Source organism: Mytilus edulis, chromosome 1 (genome assembly GCF_963676685.1).
Source record: "Mytilus edulis chromosome 1, xbMytEdul2.2, whole genome shotgun sequence".
NCBI lineage: Eukaryota > Metazoa > Mollusca > Bivalvia > Mytilida > Mytilidae > Mytilus > Mytilus edulis.
In genome coordinates this window covers 99032400-99053077 of record NC_092344.1, presented here as the reverse complement: position 1 = coordinate 99053077, position 20678 = coordinate 99032400, and the positions used below count along the sequence as shown (strand labels likewise).

At 30.6% G+C, this 20678-nt stretch overlaps 1 protein-coding gene across 11 annotated transcripts in view; it reads left to right on the top strand.

Annotated features, from left to right (window-relative positions):
• LOC139497539 (uncharacterized) overlaps positions 1-19276 on the top strand; it is a 39572-nt gene extending 20296 nt beyond the window's left edge. For 4 of the 11 annotated variants that reach the window (XM_071285787.1, XM_071285769.1, XM_071285808.1 and 1 more), the window contains 8 exons: positions 651-1739; positions 4382-4401; positions 4937-5021; positions 6045-6076; positions 6298-6339; positions 8271-8351; positions 13714-13780; positions 14465-19276. In XM_071285787.1, coding sequence (XP_071141888.1) covers positions 651-1739; positions 4382-4401; positions 4937-5021; positions 6045-6076; positions 6298-6339; positions 8271-8351; positions 13714-13780; positions 14465-14538 — 1490 coding nt within the window. In that variant the 3' untranslated portion in view covers positions 14539-19276. Of the gene's footprint in view, positions 1-650; positions 1740-4381; positions 4402-4936; positions 5022-6044; positions 6077-6297; positions 6340-8270; positions 8352-9734; positions 9753-13713; positions 13781-14464 lie in introns of all 11 variants that reach the window. The other 7 variants (XM_071285822.1, XM_071285791.1, XM_071285829.1 and 4 more) reach the window with 5 other exon arrangements.
• The last annotated feature ends 1402 nt before the right edge of the window (positions 19277-20678 follow it).

Below are 20678 nucleotides of genomic sequence, written 5' to 3'. Positions count from 1 at the left end.
CGACCAAATAAAAAACAACAGCATACCTTTATAGTGTCTTGTTTATAGTACATAGAGTATAACAGTTATAAAATTGAGAAAGGAAGTATGGAATGTGTCAAAGAGACAACAATCGACCAAAGAGCAGAAAACAGCCAAAGGCCACCAATGGGTCTTCAATACAGCAAAACTGAAAGGGATCTTGATTTGATGTTCAACCTAACAAACAAATTTATATGGAGAATTGGAACTCATACACATCTTCTTACCGGTATCTATTATAGCGAACTCAAATAACTATATATGCTTTCAGAAAGATTTTTAGTCATATATTTGTTATATTTTATGTAATAAATTCCATATCTTATAAAGCTATCTCCCATATGATTTCAGTAATTTGATTTAAAAACTAAATCATTAAAGAAATCATTTCAAAAGAGAAAAAAAAATAAACAATTTTTAAAATTTTATGATTGTAAATATAAAAAAAAATGGCTAGAAAGAGTTGTATTAGAATAAATCATTTTGTTTTTACCTTATGTTTCTTTCTGAAAGGTTTGAAATGATGTTATTAAAAAACTATGCAAGGTTTCAATGGTATTCCTTGTGTAATATTGTAATGTATTTTTCATATTTGCTATAATATAAAACTTTTATATAAATTTTTTTAGATGATGATGATAATTATGCAGATGCAGCCTCTGATTTTAAGAAGTTACAGTTAGACGTGTTAGACACTGTTAGAATGTATGACCATACAGACGAATCTCCAGCAATTCCTGACAGGGAACCAGTTACTATAGAAACTCAAAGTGAGGTTGTAAAAAAGATTGAACATGAACATGAACCAGAAAAAGAAATTGAAAGTTTGGTTAAAAAAGCTTATGTAAATGTGTTTCAAGAAAATTATGAAAATACAACACCTAAAATAGCATCAGAGGATATTGAAACACCAAAAGTTGATGTGGATCCAACTCCCGCTTTAACAGTTCAGCAAAGACGTGCTTCATTCGAGAAAACTGCATCCCAATCTCATACAGAGTTAAGCAACTCAAAACGTATTTCTGACTCTGCACTTAAACATCCTGTTAACCAAACAAAATCTGTTCCTAACAAAATTGAACATAGTGTGTTACCAGAAGTAACCCCTAGAACAACTTTAATTTCCCAGAATACTCCGCCAAGTGGACCTCAATTTGCCTCTGCTAGACCCATAGAGCCATCTGTAGTATCCTCTACACCACCACCCCAAATGAGTGGGCCAAGATTTGCTGGACCAGTTTCACCGCAAACATCAGTTGTTGAAAATCAACCTAAATTTGTATCCGTTATTAATTGTACGAAAACAGATTCAACCATTACACAAGGAAACAGGCCTAAAAAGCAAATAGGTCATCAGGGGTCAGTTAAGAAGTCAAAAAGTGCTGCGGGTGGGGACAACTATGAACTAGCACAACCTATTGAAGAACAAAGTAGGAATTCCTCCAATCATGTGACTGTTAATTCAGAGTCAGTATATGCAGTTCCTGATAAAGGTAATGGTAAAACCACGCATGCAGTTCCTGATAGGGGTAATGTGAGGAGCACTCATGCAGTTCAAGATAGTGTTTATTCTGAAGTGAACAAAAGCAGTTCATTAAGGTCTGCACCAAAGGACTCAGCTTATGAAACAATCGCCGTGACACAATCACTTAACTCAGCACCAAAAGGTAGACAGTACGAGGAGGTTGTTTTACCTTTAGATGGAGAATACTCAGCAGGTAAATAATATATCAAATTAGACTTTTTTACTTCCATTATTTGAGTATGTCTTCCTGTATGGGAAGAAAAGGAAATCCAATTTGCCCTAATCAGAGTCACTGAGTATAGTTAACATTTTCAAAATGTTGATTTTATTTAGTTATTTTTACATAATTGATTTTTCCTTTTAAAGGGGCACTAGCTACGATATATATATAAAAATAAAGTATGATTTTTTTTAGATCAATCATTAATCAAATTGGAATAATGAAATAATAATTTGCTTTTAGCAATCAATTACCTTTAATTTTGTTGAAATAAGCGATTAAACATAATTTTTGACTGATTCACTTGCAAGTGAAAACGTCATCATCATTCTAACCGGTATTCATGTGAACTTCAAGTTAACCCCTAGCTAGAGATTGACAACGCATGCATTGTACGTGTACTGGTTATTTAAAGAAAAAGAATGTCAACAATGAAAGTAAAACTACGGTAAATCATTTGATTACTAATTCGATGCACTTAAAATCATTCTTATATGGTTAAAAATAATGAGAAACATCTATTTTTAATCTATAAAATAAAATCAAACAGACCTATAAAAATGCAATTGCACGTGTTGGTTTAATCTATTCGTATCTTTATTTTTGTTTACATCGCTTATATGGTCATCTGAGGTCAAATCGATAGTTAATTAGATGGCGTCTGGACTAAAATACACACGAAACGAACCTATATATTATCTACCCCATGCTCTGTAAACTGTTTATTTTAGACTTTTGATAGTTTGGATAAATGTTTTACATTGTTATAAACCAAATATGAGAATTTGAGTCAAATCGGTTACAATGAATTTGACAGCTAGTGCCCCTTTAAGAGTTGTTGTATTTTTTATTTTTGAATTTTTAAGGTTGTTCATAACACTACAGGGAGATAACTCTTTAAAATCAACATAATGTTTAAATCACATTGTGTTGGAAATATTAAGCCTCTCAAAGATCAAAATAAGTGTTTGTCAAACTTCTATATGTCCTATGAAATTTTTCGAGAAAGTGTATGGTTCAAGTTTTTTTTGTTTTTTTATATTTTCGTCAAAGGGTCAAAGTTAATATTTTGTCAAAATTTCATGAAAATTCAATGAGGCAAACTAATTTTAGTCAAGGTGTTTGGTACCACCCTAACAAAAATTAAATCATTTTACTATGTAGTTTCTGTGTTTTCCTTGGAGGCTTCACAGAGAGTTGGGCCCATTTATTAGATTAGGCCCCCATTATTAAAAATTTTGATTCCTATTTACCATTCATACATGTAAGCACAAATGTTTTACAATTAATTACTACCACCTTTACAGTCAATCCAATTTCCGAAAAAAAAATGATTTATGATATTTGCCTTACAATGCTAAAACAACCTTATTTTCTGTCAGAAATGGTCAAGAGTACACAGATTTTTTTTTTTTTTTTTTTTTTTACACAGTACACAGATTACTTCAGAAAGTCATATCAAAGAAAATTACACAAACATACTTTCCAAGTTGGGTCAAATCAAAAAAGTTTTTAAAAAAGTGGTATTTGCTGCTTTGATATCTGCAAATTACGCAGCATTAAGGAGTAAAAGTGAAGACTGTCTAAGTGTCTTATGCTCAGTTTGTCAGTATAGTACGAAGCAGAGTATTTTCTTGACATATAAAAAAGAAGATGTGGTATGATTGCCAACGAGACAACTGTCCACAAGAGACCAAAATGACACAGAAACTATAGGTCACTGTACTGCCTTCAACAATGAGCAAAGCCAATACAGCATAGTCAGCTATAAAAGGCCCCAAAATGATAATGTAAAACAATCAAACGAGAAAACTAAAGGCCTTATTTATATAAAAAAATGAACGAAAAACAAATATGTAACACATAAACAAACGACAACCTCTGAATTATAGGCTCCTGATTATCTTGATACAAAAATGATTCAGAAAACAAAAGAGATAAAATAGAGAAAGGAAACAGGGAATGTGTAAACAACCCAACCAAAGAGCAGAAAACTGCCCAAGGCCAACAATGGGTCTTTAAGGATGTTTGCTCCTCTACTTTTTGAATTTTTACCAGATTTTCGGAATCCTCTGGTTTTATCCATGTATTAACATTAAAATATTTTGCCCACTAACCCCTACTTTTCTTTTCATATTTTTATTATGTATTATCTAAAAAGCCATATTTCAAAATCTTATGATATCCTTGTTATTTTTTCATAGTTTTTTAAACAAAAAAGGTGCCAATGTTAAGTGAAAGAAAAATCTAGAGAGAATTATTTCCCGCCAAATTTTCAACGGCTTATATCTCGAAAACAAGCACACGGACCCTCCATTTTTTTCTGCTTTTTTAGTTTCTTTATTTATATATCATCAATTCATAATAGTCTTTTAAAAAGCTTGTTATTTTTTAACAGAGTAGCGAACATCCTTAATACAACGAGAACATCCCACACCTGGAGAAACAACTTACATAAATCGTTTTAATTTTATTGATTACCTCAATTTTTTAATGTATGTAAAACACCATTTATTCATATTAGTTATAGAAGAAATTTTACCAAATCATGAATCAACAAATTCTAAATAATTACAACTAAGATTATTTTTGTATATTTTCTTCTTTCTTTTCAGTTGGAGATATCCCTGGTTCAGTAAGTAGATAACACTCAGTCTTAAACTATTTTTTTCATAATGTATTTTGCACTTTAATGACATGTAGTCAATTTAGGAAAATCTTTTAAGAAGGTGATGGTTTTCAGGGTTGTGATGTAACTTTAAAAAAAATATATAGGCTTCATTACAGTTTTGGTTTACTAGAAGTATGATAATGTGACTGGGAGTGTGGTATTATGTGGATACACAGTCCGGGTCCTAAATTTTGTTGTGCCTTTGTAAATAGAATTTAGTTAAACTTGAACATAAAAATTAAGTTATAATACCAAGCCTTGCATTAAGTACATCACCTAATTGTTGACAGAAATATTAAAACTTCACATTATAAGATTTGTCTCTGCATATAAGGATATGGTGGTACATATCTATAACACTGCAACCTAGCAACCAAATATGAATAGATATGATGAGGTCACCATGTAGTCTTTATTGATGGATGAAACCAATGCAATAGGGCAAGATTTAAATCACCCATATTCTTTGTTTTTCTATTTTTATAATGACATATTTTAGAATGATGCCCCAGCAATTCCTAAACGAGAATATGATGACCCAGAACCAACTCATGATACTGTAAAGGCCAGTACATCCATGACAGGTGAGTGACTTGATAAGGGTATCAGTTACCATGTTTTCTAAGTACATGTACTAATATGGGTAGCCACAGTTAAAGGTTGAAAAACAAGAATTAAGATAGGTATAAATCAATCTGATTAATATACAGAGCATGACTGTCTTTTATGCAAGTATAATTCCTTACAAGGGAAATAAATAATATTAAATGGTAATTTTAAAATCTAATTAGAGCTTTTGGAAGTGTAAGGACTATGTGAATTTACAAGCAGATTTATACATTAAGTCAAATACTGTGGATTCATCTATTTCAATGCGTACCTATTTTCATGGATAGAGAAAAAATTGACTTAATGGATATTCGATTTGATGGTTTTGCCAAAGTCTGCATACAAAAGCCTATAGAAAGGTTTTTTTTGAAAAACTTAAATTTCTTTGTTTAACTTTACCAATGTAATTCATGAAAATTAGTATCATTTGAATGAAACAACAGTAGTATATATGTATTTCCTAGCTAAATAAATGTAAAAGATGATATACCTGGGTTTTTATACCCCTGTGTATGGGACGTATTATGGTATACTGTTGACCATCTGTAAAGCTAGTTTTTGATGCAGTTGAAGTCCAATCAACTTGAAACTTAGTACACATGTTCCATATGATATGATCATTCTGATTTTAATGCCAATTTAGAGTTTTTACCCCAATTTCATGGTCCACTAAACATAGAAAATGATAGTGCGATTTGGGCATCTGAGTACTATGGACACATTCTTGTTATATATAAGGTACATTTATGATTAAAAATGAACTGATATGATGATTTACAAGCTTCATTTGAACATTCTTTACTATGTGGTGCAATTTTATATTGATTTTACATCAACTTCCTCTTACACATAAAGGCCATGTATGAAAAGTTTTCACATATTTCTCAAGAACTACAATTCAAGGCTACCTGAATTTTTTTCCATTATGAAAGAATAACTATTTTTTATAATTTAATATTACAATTTGCAGTTAGTAATTTTGATAATTTTTATTTCAGACAAATTGAAAAGCAAGATAACCACTACATTTGTAAGTACAATGTACTATGACATATATTTTCCAATTGTGTTTTTTCCTTTTATATAAAATCTTTGTAGAAAGTAGTTAGTTGACTCAAGTTTGTGTTTTTTCCATTAATGAACTCCATAGTGAATTTGTCTTCTGAAGCTTTAAGAAATCAGGATTTTTCATACCTATATGTATTGAATATTTACTCAATTTATATATAGAAACCTATTTTCTTATAACAGACCCGCGGACAACATTGTGTGAGTGAAAACATCATTAATCTGGTGAGCTGTGAAGAATGAATTATTGTATAGTTTTATGGTCTTTTTAACATATTTTGATAAACCTTATTTTCTTTAATGTTTTTAAAATATTGCATGAATCTTGGAAATATTGCTTGAAAGTCAGTTTGAATTATTGTTTATGCTAATACAACTACATACCAAATATCATTGACTTACCTTTAGTGGTTCTTCTCAAACTGACCTTTCACAAAGTTAAACAAAAAGTTGACTTCCATTGCGGCCAATGCTGCGACAGGAAACAGCACACCTTAGTCTTGACTCCACAGTTTTGTCAAGACCAACTTTATTTTATATAGTTTTAAAAATAGCTCAGAAGGAAGAACACCTAGATGCTTAATACTCATGTTAGGATGTTTTTGTCTGTAAATCCATTGTCTGTGATCTCATTTCCATGGTTAAGCACCTACTTAATAAAAATGGTGAAGGGGTTCCTTGGAAGGTCTACATGACTGTCAAACAGGGTTCATCTGACCTTGAACTTATTTCATGGATCAATAATCAAGGTTAAGTTTTGTGTTCAAGTCTGTATCTCAGATACTGTAAGCAATACTCAACTATATTTTTTGTGTGAAATGAAAGTAAAGTGTTCACTTTGACTTTATTCCCAATGCTCATTGGTCAATGTTAGGTCTGTTTCTCTAATACTAACCAATCAGATAACTATATTTTGTGTACAGTATAATAGTAAGGATTTCTCACTCTCAGCACAAATGTAATTATGATAAGTAAAGCAGCATTTCAATATGTGCACTCTCGTGTTTTTGTTCAATATATTTCCTTCTAAATATTAATAGGCATGATATCAAATTCTTTGTTAAATCATTTATTTTTATAGATATGCCATATCTTTTTGTATCATTTAACATTAAAATAACACGATTGGGTATAATCACTTGCATTTTGAAAAAAATCCCATTTGTATCTTGCTATTGAAATATGATCTCCTAACTCTATTTATAACTACTGATTTTCCCCAACATATTTCAGTTTTATGATGTGTGCTCTATGATTTTCTCACAGCTCATTAATAGTTCCTTACTTGTAAATTTTATTAATGTGACCTCTTTTAATTTTTTTTTTATCAAATCCATATATCATAATTAAAATTAATTGTAAAAGAAAGACTTGATTTTTAGTGTTGTTGCAACATGTGTTAAAACTTTGACAGATATTGGTGCTTGTAATACTGGGCCACTTCAGACTTATTAATTATATTATGTCAAATGTTCTAAGATTTCAGCCATTTAAAGGGACATAATTCAACTCTTACCTTTATTTAAAAAATACTGAAGAAATATGGTTATACAATGAAAATTGATGATCTTTGCACTTCAAGTTGCAGAATGTGTCACACAATTTGTCCACCCTTTTAATTAAACAAAATCTGAATAATTTGAGTTTCAGCACCTGATATTTGTTTTAGTAGTTCTTCATTCCCTTTAAATAGAATTGACCAAAAAATAAGAAGAATAGTGCAACACCAATATAAGATTAGGTCAAGAGGATGTTTAAGAATAAGTTATATTCAGCTCTACTGTTTGTAGAGTAAATTGATATCTGACAGAAGTATTCAGATTATGTTTTTATTTAAAAAGTGAAAAATTTTGAACAGCTGAATTATTGTAAATATTCAAAGACATCTCTGAGAAGTCTTAGACAGTAAAAATAGGCTTTTATCTTTTGCTCAATTTAGTGTTCAGGGAGCACCTAGGGAGCAGTCTAGGATTTTTATGCTAAAACAAGACTTAATTTGAAAAATTACCTTTTTTTATTTAAAACTAGCCAATGTATAACAAGCTTTGTATTCAAATGGCAATTATTTTCACTTAGTTCAACCAGCATTGGTATAACCCTTCAAGATTTCAGCTTATTTTCCCATTTAGTAATATGTGAATGTGTTATGATTATAGCAGAGTAGAAATAGATCATTACGTCACGTTATTCATGGAACACATGTGTTTGGGCATGCTATCCAAAAGAGAGTTCAGGAGGTTCGTAATAAGGGGAGGTAATTAGTGCAGCTTCTAATTAACCTAATAACTGTCTTGGAAAACACAGCTCAAGCTTGTTTGATATTCTTTACATTTAAAGCCTATGATATTTTTTCACCAAACGCAGTACCGCGATGAAGTATAATATATTTATAGAACTTATTTATAAATAAACCGTAGGTCAGTTTATTAGTAATCACGTTGATTCTGTTAAACCTACTGTTTTATATACTTCTTTGAATGTTAAAACAGATGCAATGCGACGAGATTAATATTCGTCGTCTGTTCAGATACTTTATTGAGCTGAGGACAACCCATGCTTTGCAAATTTTAGGGGGGGCGCACGACCGCAACGCCCCCGCCTAAATCTGCCCCTGTATAAGATCAATAATGTTAATGGAAATATGTACCCAAATGGATTTTTTTTTGTATTTCAATGTGCTGATAAGATTCCTGTGTTGATAAAGAATGCTCTTGTTTTAAAAGTCTTGTTTGAATCCCCTCAAGTAAATCAGAAGTATGTGTGTATTTAATTAATGGTCATAAGAAAATATCTTATAAAAGTTTACTGCTGCATGTGAATTACGTCCCAGCAAATTTGTCAAGAGTTACTATAAATAGTTGCTCAATTGGATGTGTTCATGTTGCTTTTTTTTTTTATTAGAACAGTATTTGATATATCAATTCCCGTCTATACAAATTACTCCTTTGATATGTAAATGAATACAAGAGTTGTTCTGCATACTCATAGGCGGATCCAGAGGGGCCCTGGGGGGCCCGGCCCCCCCTTTCGTGGGAAAAAATTGGTTGATTATATTGGGAATCATTGGACATGACTGGAGCGCCCCCCCCCCCCCTTAGGTCAGACAGCGGGCCCCCCCTTAGGAAAAGTTCTGGATCCGCCACTGATACTCCATGAAAAAGCAGCCTAAAACACACAAAAAAAACCAAAAGGCATCTAAAAAGCAATTTGGAGACATGTTGATACCTTATTTCTGGCCCCAAATCCAGATAAATTGTGACTGAATTTATTAACAACTTCAAATGATCTGTGGTCAGCATCAAATCCTTTGAAGAAGAGAAATAGGCTCATAATACTTTACCTTAGACAACCACTGATTATATTTCTCATTTAAACTATATAGCTTTCTTAAATTCTTGAATAACTAAAAGTACATTCAAAATGTACAATAAGATTCAGTAAAGGGAACTTATCAGTGTAATATATCATTACACCTGCCAGCAAAAACATAGTAATAGTATTAGTACACTATCAAAGATCACCCTTGTTTATTATGTTGCTGCTTGGCAGGAAAGGTATAGTATTGTTTGATTCACTATATTATGTATGGTCATTAATATATAGATATCTGTGTGTTTCAGTTAAATAAGAAAATTAGGGTAGTGTAAAAATTTTAAGTTGCATACAGCTTAGCATGAATTTGATTTGTTTCCAGACAATTTTCTTTTATAACAATGAAAACCATAACCTGTTAACTGAGGGATATTCTTTTAACAGCTCTTGACAATTTTTCATATAAATCCAAATGGTTAACATGTCTATGGTTTTGGTTGTGAAATGCTTATTAAAATGATTAAATGAGAATTGAACATAAGGTTTCTTGCCTAATGCCCACTAGTAGCAGTAGAACCTCATTTTTCGCCTGTTACTATCTTGTTCTGTTTTGTTTTGCTTATTGTTCTTTGTACAAAGTTCTGCAAATGAATGTAATAATGGCACTTATGAATGTTCTATTGACATCTGTCTTTGGTTAAATACTTTCAAAGAATAATTGAAACTCAGACAGAAGCCTTGAAATATCAGTAATAGCACAAGTAGAGCTATAAGGAAAAATATTGTTTTTTAGTACTTTCTTACAAATGTACTCTTGCAGTTAAAGTGCACGTTTACAGCAGAAATTGCAGGAGAGAAACAGGGTTTAATCAAAACCCTTACCCTTTACAATTTTTAAGCTTTTTAAATGAACTATTTTTAGCTCACCTGACCTGAAAGGTCAAGTGAGCTTTTCTCATCACTTGGCGTTCGTCGTCCGTCTTCCGTAAACTTTTACAAAAATCCTTCTCTGAAACTACTGGGCCAAATTTAACCAAACTTGGCCACATTCATCCTTGGGGTATCTAGTTTTAAAAATGTGTCCGATAACCTGGCCATCAAACACAGATGGCCACCATGGCTAAAAATAGAACACAGGGGTAAAATGTATATGTTGGCTTATAGCTTTTAAACCAAAGCATTTAGAGCAAATCTGATCGGGGTAAAATTGTTGATCAGGTCAAGATCTATCTGCCCTGAAATTTTCAGACAAATCGGACAACCTGTTGTTAGGTTGCTGCCCCTGAATTGGTAATTTTAAGGAAATTTTGCAGTTTTTGGTTATTATCTTGAATACTATTATAGATAGAGATAAACTGTAAACAGCAATAATGTTCAGCAAAATAAGACCTACAAATAAGTCAACATGACGAAAATTGTCAGTCAACCCCTTAAGGAGTTATTGCCCTTTATAGTCAATTTTAACAACTTTTTCATCATTTTTTTGTAACTTGTACAAAAATCTTCTTCTCTGAAACTACTGGGCCAAATTTAAACTAACTTGGCCACAATCATAATTGTGGTATATAGTTTAAAAAATGTGTCCGATTACCCCACCTACCAAACAAAATGGCCGACATGGCTAAAATGTGAACATAGTGGTAAAATGCAGTTTTTGCTTTATATCTTTGAAACTAAGACATTTAGGGCAAATCTTTCAAGATTTAAATGTCCATCAGAATAAGATCTATCCCCTCACAAATTTTCAGATGAATCCTACAACCCGTTGTTGGGTTGCTGCCCTAAAATTGGTAATTTTAAGGAAATTTCACAGTTTTTGGTTATTATCTTGAATACTATTATAGATAGAGATAAACTGTAAACAGCAATAATGTTCAGCAAAGTAAGATCTACAAATAAGTCAACATGACCAAAATTGTCAGAGAACCCCTTAAGGAGTTATTGTCCTTTATAGTCAATATTGAACAACTTTTCGTCATTTTTGTAACTTGTACAAAAATCTTCTTTTCTAAAACTATTGGCCAAATTTAACCAAACTTGGCCACAATCATTACTAGGGTATCTATTTTAAAAAAGTGTCTAATGACCCCCCCTACCAACCAAGATGGCCGACATCAGTAAATACAGTAACAGGTGAGCGACACATGCTCTTGAAAGCCTCTAGTTTTCAGTTTTCTTATTGTCTAGAAGACATGGATGTTTTATACACTGTTTTATGTTACAAAGTTTCCATCTCTAATATATCCATTTGATAATAATATTTAGTGCATTGGATCCGTCAGACAGGGTTCATCTGACCTCAAGCTTGTTTCCTGGTTCAGTGGTCAAGGTTAAAGTGAACTGATAGGAGGTCTGTTTCTCAGAAGTAGGTCAACTATATTTGGGATATAGAATGATTGTAATGTGTAGATGTCTGTCTGGCAGTTTCTTAGACCTTGACCTCATTTACATGAATCAATGATAGTTTTTAAAAACCTTTATTTTAAGACTTTCAACGTAAAAAAGATTATGATTAGCATAGCTTGCAAGACAATTCAGCATGTGCACTCTTGTTATCTTCAAATCTAACACACTTTTGTACAGATTCATAGAGATCAGGTATTTCTTAATCTTATTCCTGAGTTTTGTTCGGAGAATGGAAACAAAATTTAAGTTTTAAAAATGTATTATGGATTGGTTATAGGCTATAAGGTTTTTTTTCCATAGTGGATATTTATGAATAAGGATAATAATTTTGTTCCATAAAAACTATGTCCCTGAAGACAATGTAATCATCAAAGTGTGCTTTGTTGCATTGCAAATAAAAGGAGAAAAAATTATCAAGGATTTGGGATTTGACAATTAGCCCTAATGTTGGCGTAGTTGTGCACAGATGATGGTATTAGTTGGTTATTTTTTTATAGTTTAAATTTATGCATTGATATAAACAATGTAGTTGAATTTTTATACTCCTATTATGATTTCATGCAGGGGATAGGAAGAAATAAATATTTTTTTAACAATGTGGAAATAAAAGATAACAAGTTTTAAAAGAAAATATGATACCATGTACAAGACAATATGGTAAAACATGGGCTAGTTCATGACCTCATGTGTATGTGATGTGCCTTCCTTTCTAGGAATAACTACAGTGTAATAAGATAATATCAAAAGTATCCCCCTTTCCTAAATTCACAGAACATAAGCTTGATGTAGGAAATTTGGTATGCACATTCACAGTGCTTATAAAATAATGAACTAACTCACGATTAGTCAAAGAAGCTTATTAGTAGGCAAAGGTTACATGCTTTTCTAGACAACTTTGGTGTTAGCAGTATAACATTGACTACTATTAAACAATAAGATGTTGGATATTTTACTTTTTTGTTCTTAAATGCCTCAGTTCCGCTACAAGATATTTTATAAATTGTAATTTATTGTCATGCTTTTATTTGTGTTCATTCCAAATAAAGTTACTCAATTTAATGGTAAACTCAAATGCATCCCAATTTCAAAATTGACATATCTTAATCTAAGTTTTCCTTAAACCATAGGGAGGAGTCCCCCCTCAAAAAAAATTAAATAAAAATAAAATGAATAAAATGAGCATATGAAACTAAAGTAGAGCAAAGCTAAATTTAATACAGGACATTGCCATGGAAAAAACAAATTGGTATTGATATTAATTTAGTAGAATGATTTTGGAATGGATAATGGTACTGTCTGAAGGTTTAATTAACCATATTCATTTTATGTTGAAATAATTCAAATACCTTTGTCTCTTTTACCCTAAAATTGTCAATATAAAGCAAAAAAATGTGTCTTCAGAACATTATTTTTGAGATGATTTTAAGAGGTTGAAAATATTGTCATATCTCTTTAAAAGAGAATCAATAGTCTCTGGACAACAGTTTTTGTTAGTTTTGAAATAGGCTTCCTTTGTTTATATCAAAGATTTGTTTATTTTAGCTGTAAAACTATCTGCTTTCTGTTTCCTGTTTAGCATTTCAGATTTACATTGGCTAATATTTATAAATTAAATTAATATTCAGAATTATTGAACATGTCTTTACTTACTTTAAAAAAAGGATTTGTTATAATCTTTTGATTTTAGGATATTTTTATATAGAAGAAAAACATTAAGAGTTCTTTATTTACTAAAAAGAAGTGATTTTAAATAATGAAAAGTACTTCATACATATATATAATTATAATAAAAAATGAATATATAAATTGCAGCTCAGGTTGAAAAGAAGAACTTTTCAGTAATAAATCATATTTTCACTGCTCCTTTCTTTTGTTTTTCAGTTCAATATAAATCCAAAGAGTTCTGGTTCATCTGAAAATACAGACAGCAAAGCTAGCACTATTCCAGGTAGGTATAAACACATTTCTTTCATTGGATTTTCTGGTACAAAACTATTTTAATATATACAGGAGCAAAAAGACAAGTTTTTATAGATTTACGATAAAAAAATATTATTATGTATTTTAATTATATTGCTGATAAATTTAAGCCAAATTAATTTCAAGTCAGCTCATATAGCATAGGTGGATCCAGGGGGGGGGGGGCCGCCCCCCCCCCCTTTTCATGGGAAAAATTTGGTGGATTATATAGGGAATCATTGAAGCATGACTGGAGCCCCCCCCCCCCTTTTAGGAAAAGTTCTGGATCTGCCACTGTATAGTTCCATTTTGAATCACAATACACAAGAATACCCATGCATGCAAAATAGTTTTTTTTTTATGGCTAAATGAATGGCTACAAAACTTTAGAATGGGTATGAAATATGTCACAGTTAACATGGTATACATCTGTCAGACAGATTGTTGAATGAAACAATTCTTTCTTAAAGGCATAGAAGAAGGTGTAATCAACCATTTACTTCCCAATCTTTATCTACAGACTGTTTGCCAGATAGTAGGTTAAAAGACAAAGCTTTTACTTCAAACAGGGTAAAATACAAACTTTATAGATAATTTTTGTTTAAATATGCATGTAGATATTTGCAACTGGATGTTAAGCAATGATCAATCAATCAAAACTTATTTCTTTCAGGTTTTAATGAGCGTATAGAGAAGAAAGTGAAAGGACCTAGAACGATGCCTTGGGCTAAAAAACACAAGTCTTAATTGTTTGTTAAGGTGACAAATTTCCTTAATCTGCAGGAATGAATTCCAGCATCTATAAGATTATATTTTGACAAAAAGTTTAAAATGTTACTAATTGGCTACTGAAATATTCAGCAGTTGCAAGCATTTCATTTTGTCACACTTGTAAATGTTTGACTGTAAAATTTAAATATCTAGTTTCTATTTGCCTTTTAACCTGGCTAAAATAGTAAATTCAATAAAATCTAGTTTGTTTAATGTCTGAAAAATCATGTAGAAGATTAATTGCTACCAAATTTTGTTAAAATAATACATTTATGATCCACATGTTAAGCTTAAACTCTGGAAACAGGATTCTTAGACTATAACCAGGGTGTCTTATTTATGAACCAGTAGAATTTTTACACTTAATTGTTTCAGTAGCAACTACATTTAGAATGAAAGAAAGAAAAGTTTATAAAATTTGACAGGTTTTTATTTCATTTGAAGTTTGAAATTAATGTTCCAAACAATATTATTGCGAACCCTATCATAGTTTTCCATAGATTCACCTGCAAGTTACCTGTCCATTTAAACTTTTGTAAGTTCTATTGTCCCATTGAACAAATACAACAGGTATTGTTCTCTGTATAGTTTATTTGATGGGACCTTTAAATTTCTTGCAAGAGAAATCTATCACTCATTGATTAATTTACCTGAGTAAAAAAAAATTCTTCCAAATAAATGAAAATACACTTGTTATTGTTCAATATACCCTGGTTGTTGTTTTTTATTCTTCATTCAAAACTTTTTTTTTTTATGAAAGGATGTCAATAGTGTATTTATTAGGACATAACTCATTATAATAGATGCCCAAGGTGTATGAATGTGTGTTTTTGTTTATTTTTCAAATTCTGTAAACCAGCTTATTTTCACAAATAGTTATTCATCTCAACTTATTCCTTTTATGTTGATTTCTCAGCTATTTATCTAAATAGATTAATAATTTTCTTGCTGTTTTATGTAAGGGAAAACCAAAAAGTAACATTTGTACAATAATTTATTTGTACTCTTATTTTATAAAATCACTGTTATTTTACTTTTGACCAATACAAGAGCTGCAATATGTGATGCAGTTATAGATGGCATAACGCTAGAAAAATCTGAGAACATTTTTAAACACTGTGGATATATTCATTAAAATTATCTCCCCTGGTTATTGTTGAGTCTGACTGTTCATATATTATGTAGTTCTTTTGATTCATGCAAAGTGCAAATTTTGCATTGGATACATTATTTACACATTACATCAATTTAGGTAAAAAAAAATATTTTAAGAATTACATGATTAATTTGATTAAAAAAAGCTTTAATTTTGCATCTTGAATAATTTTGAAATCTTGAAAATGACTTTGAAATTTATTTTGCAAACTAACGTAACTAAATAATAGCAATGCACACTTGGCTGAGATTCATTTTACTATCATAAATACTGAAGTATGAACAAACTAATCCCCCTTAGACAAGCTTACCCTCCTATAGGTTATAAGCTTAAGGTTAATTATACAAAAGTTTGATCAGAAATCAACTTTTAATTTTTGAATCAGTGTTTATATTGAAACTATTAAAAATGTATTATTGATATTGAATAAATACAATGCCACATGCAGTTTTGCAGGAGTTCTTATTTATTATTTGTACATGTATTTTTATCATTGACAGTTCAATTTTTTACTCAGGTAAATTAATCAATGAGTGATAGATTTCTCTTGCAAGAAATTTAAAGGTCCCATCAAATAAACTATACAGAGAACAATACCTGTTGTATTTGTTCAATGGGACAATAGAACTTACAAAAGTTTAAATGGACAGGTAACTTGCAGGTGAATCTATGGCAAACTATGATAGGGTTCGCAATAATAACTTAAAGAATCTATACAACATTCGGCAGGAAAGTAGTTAAAAAGTAGGGTGATGTGAATTTATTAAACATTGGTTTTGTTTTTGTGAAGAACAAAGGCCTTAGCTTATAACTGTGTATAGGGTATTATATATATATAAGTTCATATTCACCATTTAGGATACTCATGGATATGACCATCATATGTATGTTGGAAAAGGGTTTTATATTTCAAGGAACTTAAGTTTGATTTTAACTATACAGATACTTACTTCCAAGTGTTAAAATGTTACTACCATCCACAAATAAGCTAGTTAAAAGGGTATGAAGCATGGTCATTATCAATTGATTCAAATTTGCTTACAAGACTTGTATTTTTTAGATAAAGAGGGTAACACAATCTATATAAACTTGCACTTAGATTTTGCCTGAAGTTATACCTATACCAATATAGAATCCAACAAAACAGTCAAAATCTTTATAGATTTGTAGTTATAGTTTTCATTTCTGTTAAAATATCTAATACTAATGATCAGCTCAAAGTTAAGAAACATTATTAATCAATTTGCAATGATATTCATCTTATTCACCCATATAATGTGATATTTTTGTTTTCTTATACTTTTATTATGCCATTTATTTAGATTTTTCATGCTATCAAGCCATAATATTTGATAAAATGCTTGCTTTAATACAATATTTGTGTGATTTTGTATCTTTTTTTATTAACAGAATATACTTTGTATTGTGGAGTCCTTATTATTCCAGACTAAATATATTTGTTCATGTTTTTTAAGGTTTAGATGTACTAAATAACTGCATTGATCTTTATATATGTAATGTCACCAAAAAAAACCAGGAGAAAGTAGTTTTCGATCAGATTGGTTCATGTATTAGACAAACATCAAAATTTTCCCCAACAACTATGAAAAAAGATTTTCAACTTATAGAAAAAAAATATATATCAATTAATAAGCTTCATAGTTGAACCTGATGTTTCATCTTTTAAGTTTTACAAACAGATATGTAGTGAAAACTGCAGTCTTGTGACTTATTAACAGAAACATATCATATATAATCTATTAAATGGTGTGCATCACAAAAAGAGATCATAGTTTTGTTTTATTGGGAAAAGCAATAAAACAGCAGTATATTTTGATGAAAAAATAATTCATTCTTTACTGCGAAAATGTATAATATTGCAATATCTTGAATTTGTGCTACTCTTACTTTAAAGCCTTGATTAATATTTTATATAATCATGATGAGTCTTAGGGTCCATGACCAGATAAATATGCCCCAGAGTATACCTTTTTTTTTTTTTTAAAGAGGAGTAGAAAACCTAAATACAAATGTATAAACAAAGAACACATAAACTATTAACCTGCAGCTGATCTCTTTGATCTATGTGTTCATTGTTTCTATTGCTTGAAATGTTATTCTTGGTTGTGTATGAGATTAGTGTGTACATTATGTCAATTACTGTCATTATTTTGTTACTATGTGTACTATGTTTATTATATGTATTGCTGCTATTCTTTTCATCATTGTTGAAAGAAAACACATTTTTGTTGAGTTCATCCATGTTTATATATGTATTGACTGCACATCTTTGTTTATGATGCCTTCAATTTCATTCTTTCATTTCATTGTTTTCTAGGCAGTCAGCTGGCCCTCTCTTATGAAAATTTCTGGGTCATCCACTGACTTTTTTTTCTATACAGTCATGTACTTAAAAGATGACCATTCGACATTCGTATAGGGAATCCCCCACTATTTATATACAAATACTTGCTGTTTCTAAGCCCTTAAGAAATATAATCTTCTATTTGAGATAGTATTATATATATAATTAGTTATCAAAGGTACCAGGATTATAATTTAATACGCCAGACGCACATTTCGTCTACATAAGACTCATCAGTGACGCTCAGATCAAAATAGTTATAAAGCCAAACAAGTACAAAGTTGAAGAGCATAATTGTGTGATATGTCCAAATATTATTATTTTGGAAATAACCTTGATTTAAATAGAACCCATTAGGCTGTACTATTTAAGGCAGGAGTCGGTTTCACAAAAAAACTTGAGATTAAGATTGATCATAAGTCATGAACAATTCAGTTTACCTAAGACAATCTTGGTCATCATTTTTTTGGTGAAACCAACTCCAAGTGAATGATACATGATCTTTGGAGCTAATAGTTTAAATTCTCATTATATCTACCAAATAACTATAACATTGCTTTAAACTGTATATTATCACTTGGTGGATATGTTATTGTGATTAGTGCTTTCATTGATGAACATTATATTGTATACACACACTACAAAGTGATAATATTTGTGATACACTATATTTTTGTACTACTTTGTAATTTTATATATCAATTTAACATTTTGTACTTAGATACACCTGTCAGTAGTACAGTATAACATATGTAGTCTATTACTAATATTAAAGAATGAAGTAGAAATATTTTGACTTTTTTGGGAAGATAATACCAGTATGACATTGACTTTTTAAGAAGTCAGCTGTATATTTAAATTCCTTTAAATGTTTTGGTTTAATGAACAGTGTATTTTTAATAACATTCCAATTCTAACAATTTCCATGTTACAACCTACTTTCTCACTTTGTCTTGGTGGTACAAAAAATGTATTGTTTTTGATATAATATAGTTTAGACTTAAATTTAAAAATTAAAACTTGCAAATTATTAAATATAATTTTGATATAATCATGTTTATAAATACCATGTATAAAATCAAAATTTTGATATAACTTTATACAACTGACAAATGTACATTATATAATTTATGCACTATATATACATGATTTGATAAGTGCTTGTTATATCTTTAATAAAGTTAATTTTGTTAGATTTGTTCCTGTTTTTATGTCTTTATGGGCATTATGTTTTCACGTCTGTGCATACGTTCGTTCGTCCATTCATTTGTTTGTCCTTCCGTTCGTCTGTCTGTCCGCTTCAGGTTAAAGTTTTTGGTCCGGGTAGTTTATGAAACTTGAAACTTAAAACTTTAGTTTTTGAAACTTGAAACTTGAAACTTTAGTTTTTGAAACTTGAAACTTAGTACACATGTTCCCTATGATATATCTTTCTAATTTTAATGCCAAATTAGAGTTTTTACCCCATTTTCACGGTCCACTGAACATAAAAAATGATAGTGCGGGGCATCTGTGTTCTAGGGACACATTCTTGTTTGTTAGTGTTGTAAATTTCGGGTTTGGGCATGGGAGTACCTGCATGTAAATTGTTTCAATTTAGGTCAGCCTCAAGTTTATGTCAACATTCTAAGATAACATTACCTACTTTCAAAACTTGCATGACAGAAACCTGAATTAAGACCTTTGTTTCATGCTTAAAAGATTCTTTATAGATGGTACAAGCTGAAGTTCTTCATTTTAGTATTGTAAACTTGTATGTGCATATTGATGAGAACAGTTTGCTGATTTTTGTCTCGCTTGATGGAGTAAAAAAGCGAGACAAAGGTATGCTGCGGCAGCGGCGACAGTGGCGTCAATAATGTATTAGTTTGTGATTAGGTCTAGTTTATGATGAACCACTAGTTATAAGTTAAAGATATTTGGTATGCAGTTGTATTTATATTGGCACATCTCATTACCATGGATATTATTTGACCCTGTTCCCTCAGTTATGGTCTATTGACCTTGAAATTTTTGCTTAATTTTCATGTATTAGTTTGTGATTAAGTCAGTTAATGGGGAACCATTAGTGGTAAGTTAATGATAATTGGTATGCAGTTATATAAGCATTTGCATATCTCATTTCCATGCAGATTATTTAGCCCGGCCTCCTTAGTCATGGATTATCGATTTTGGAAATTTTTGCTTATTTTTCAAGTATTAGTTTGTGATTAGGTCAGTTTATGGGCAACCATTAGTGGTAAGTTAATGATTATTAGTATGCAGTTATATAAGCATTTGCATATCTCATTTCCATGGAGATAATTTTGCCCTGCCCGCTCAGCCATGATCTATTGACTTTGAAATTTTTGCTTAATTTATGTATTAAGTTTGTGATTAGGTCAGTTTATGAGGAACCACTAGTGGGAAGTTAATGATAATTGGTATGCAGTTGTATAAGCTTTGGCATATCTCATTACCATGGAGATTATTTGACCCTGCCCCCTCAGTAACGGTTAATTCATTTTGAAATTTTGCTTATTTTGCATGTATTAGTTTGTTTAAGGGGTACTATTTATAAGTCAATGGTATTTGGTATGCAGTTGTATTAGTATT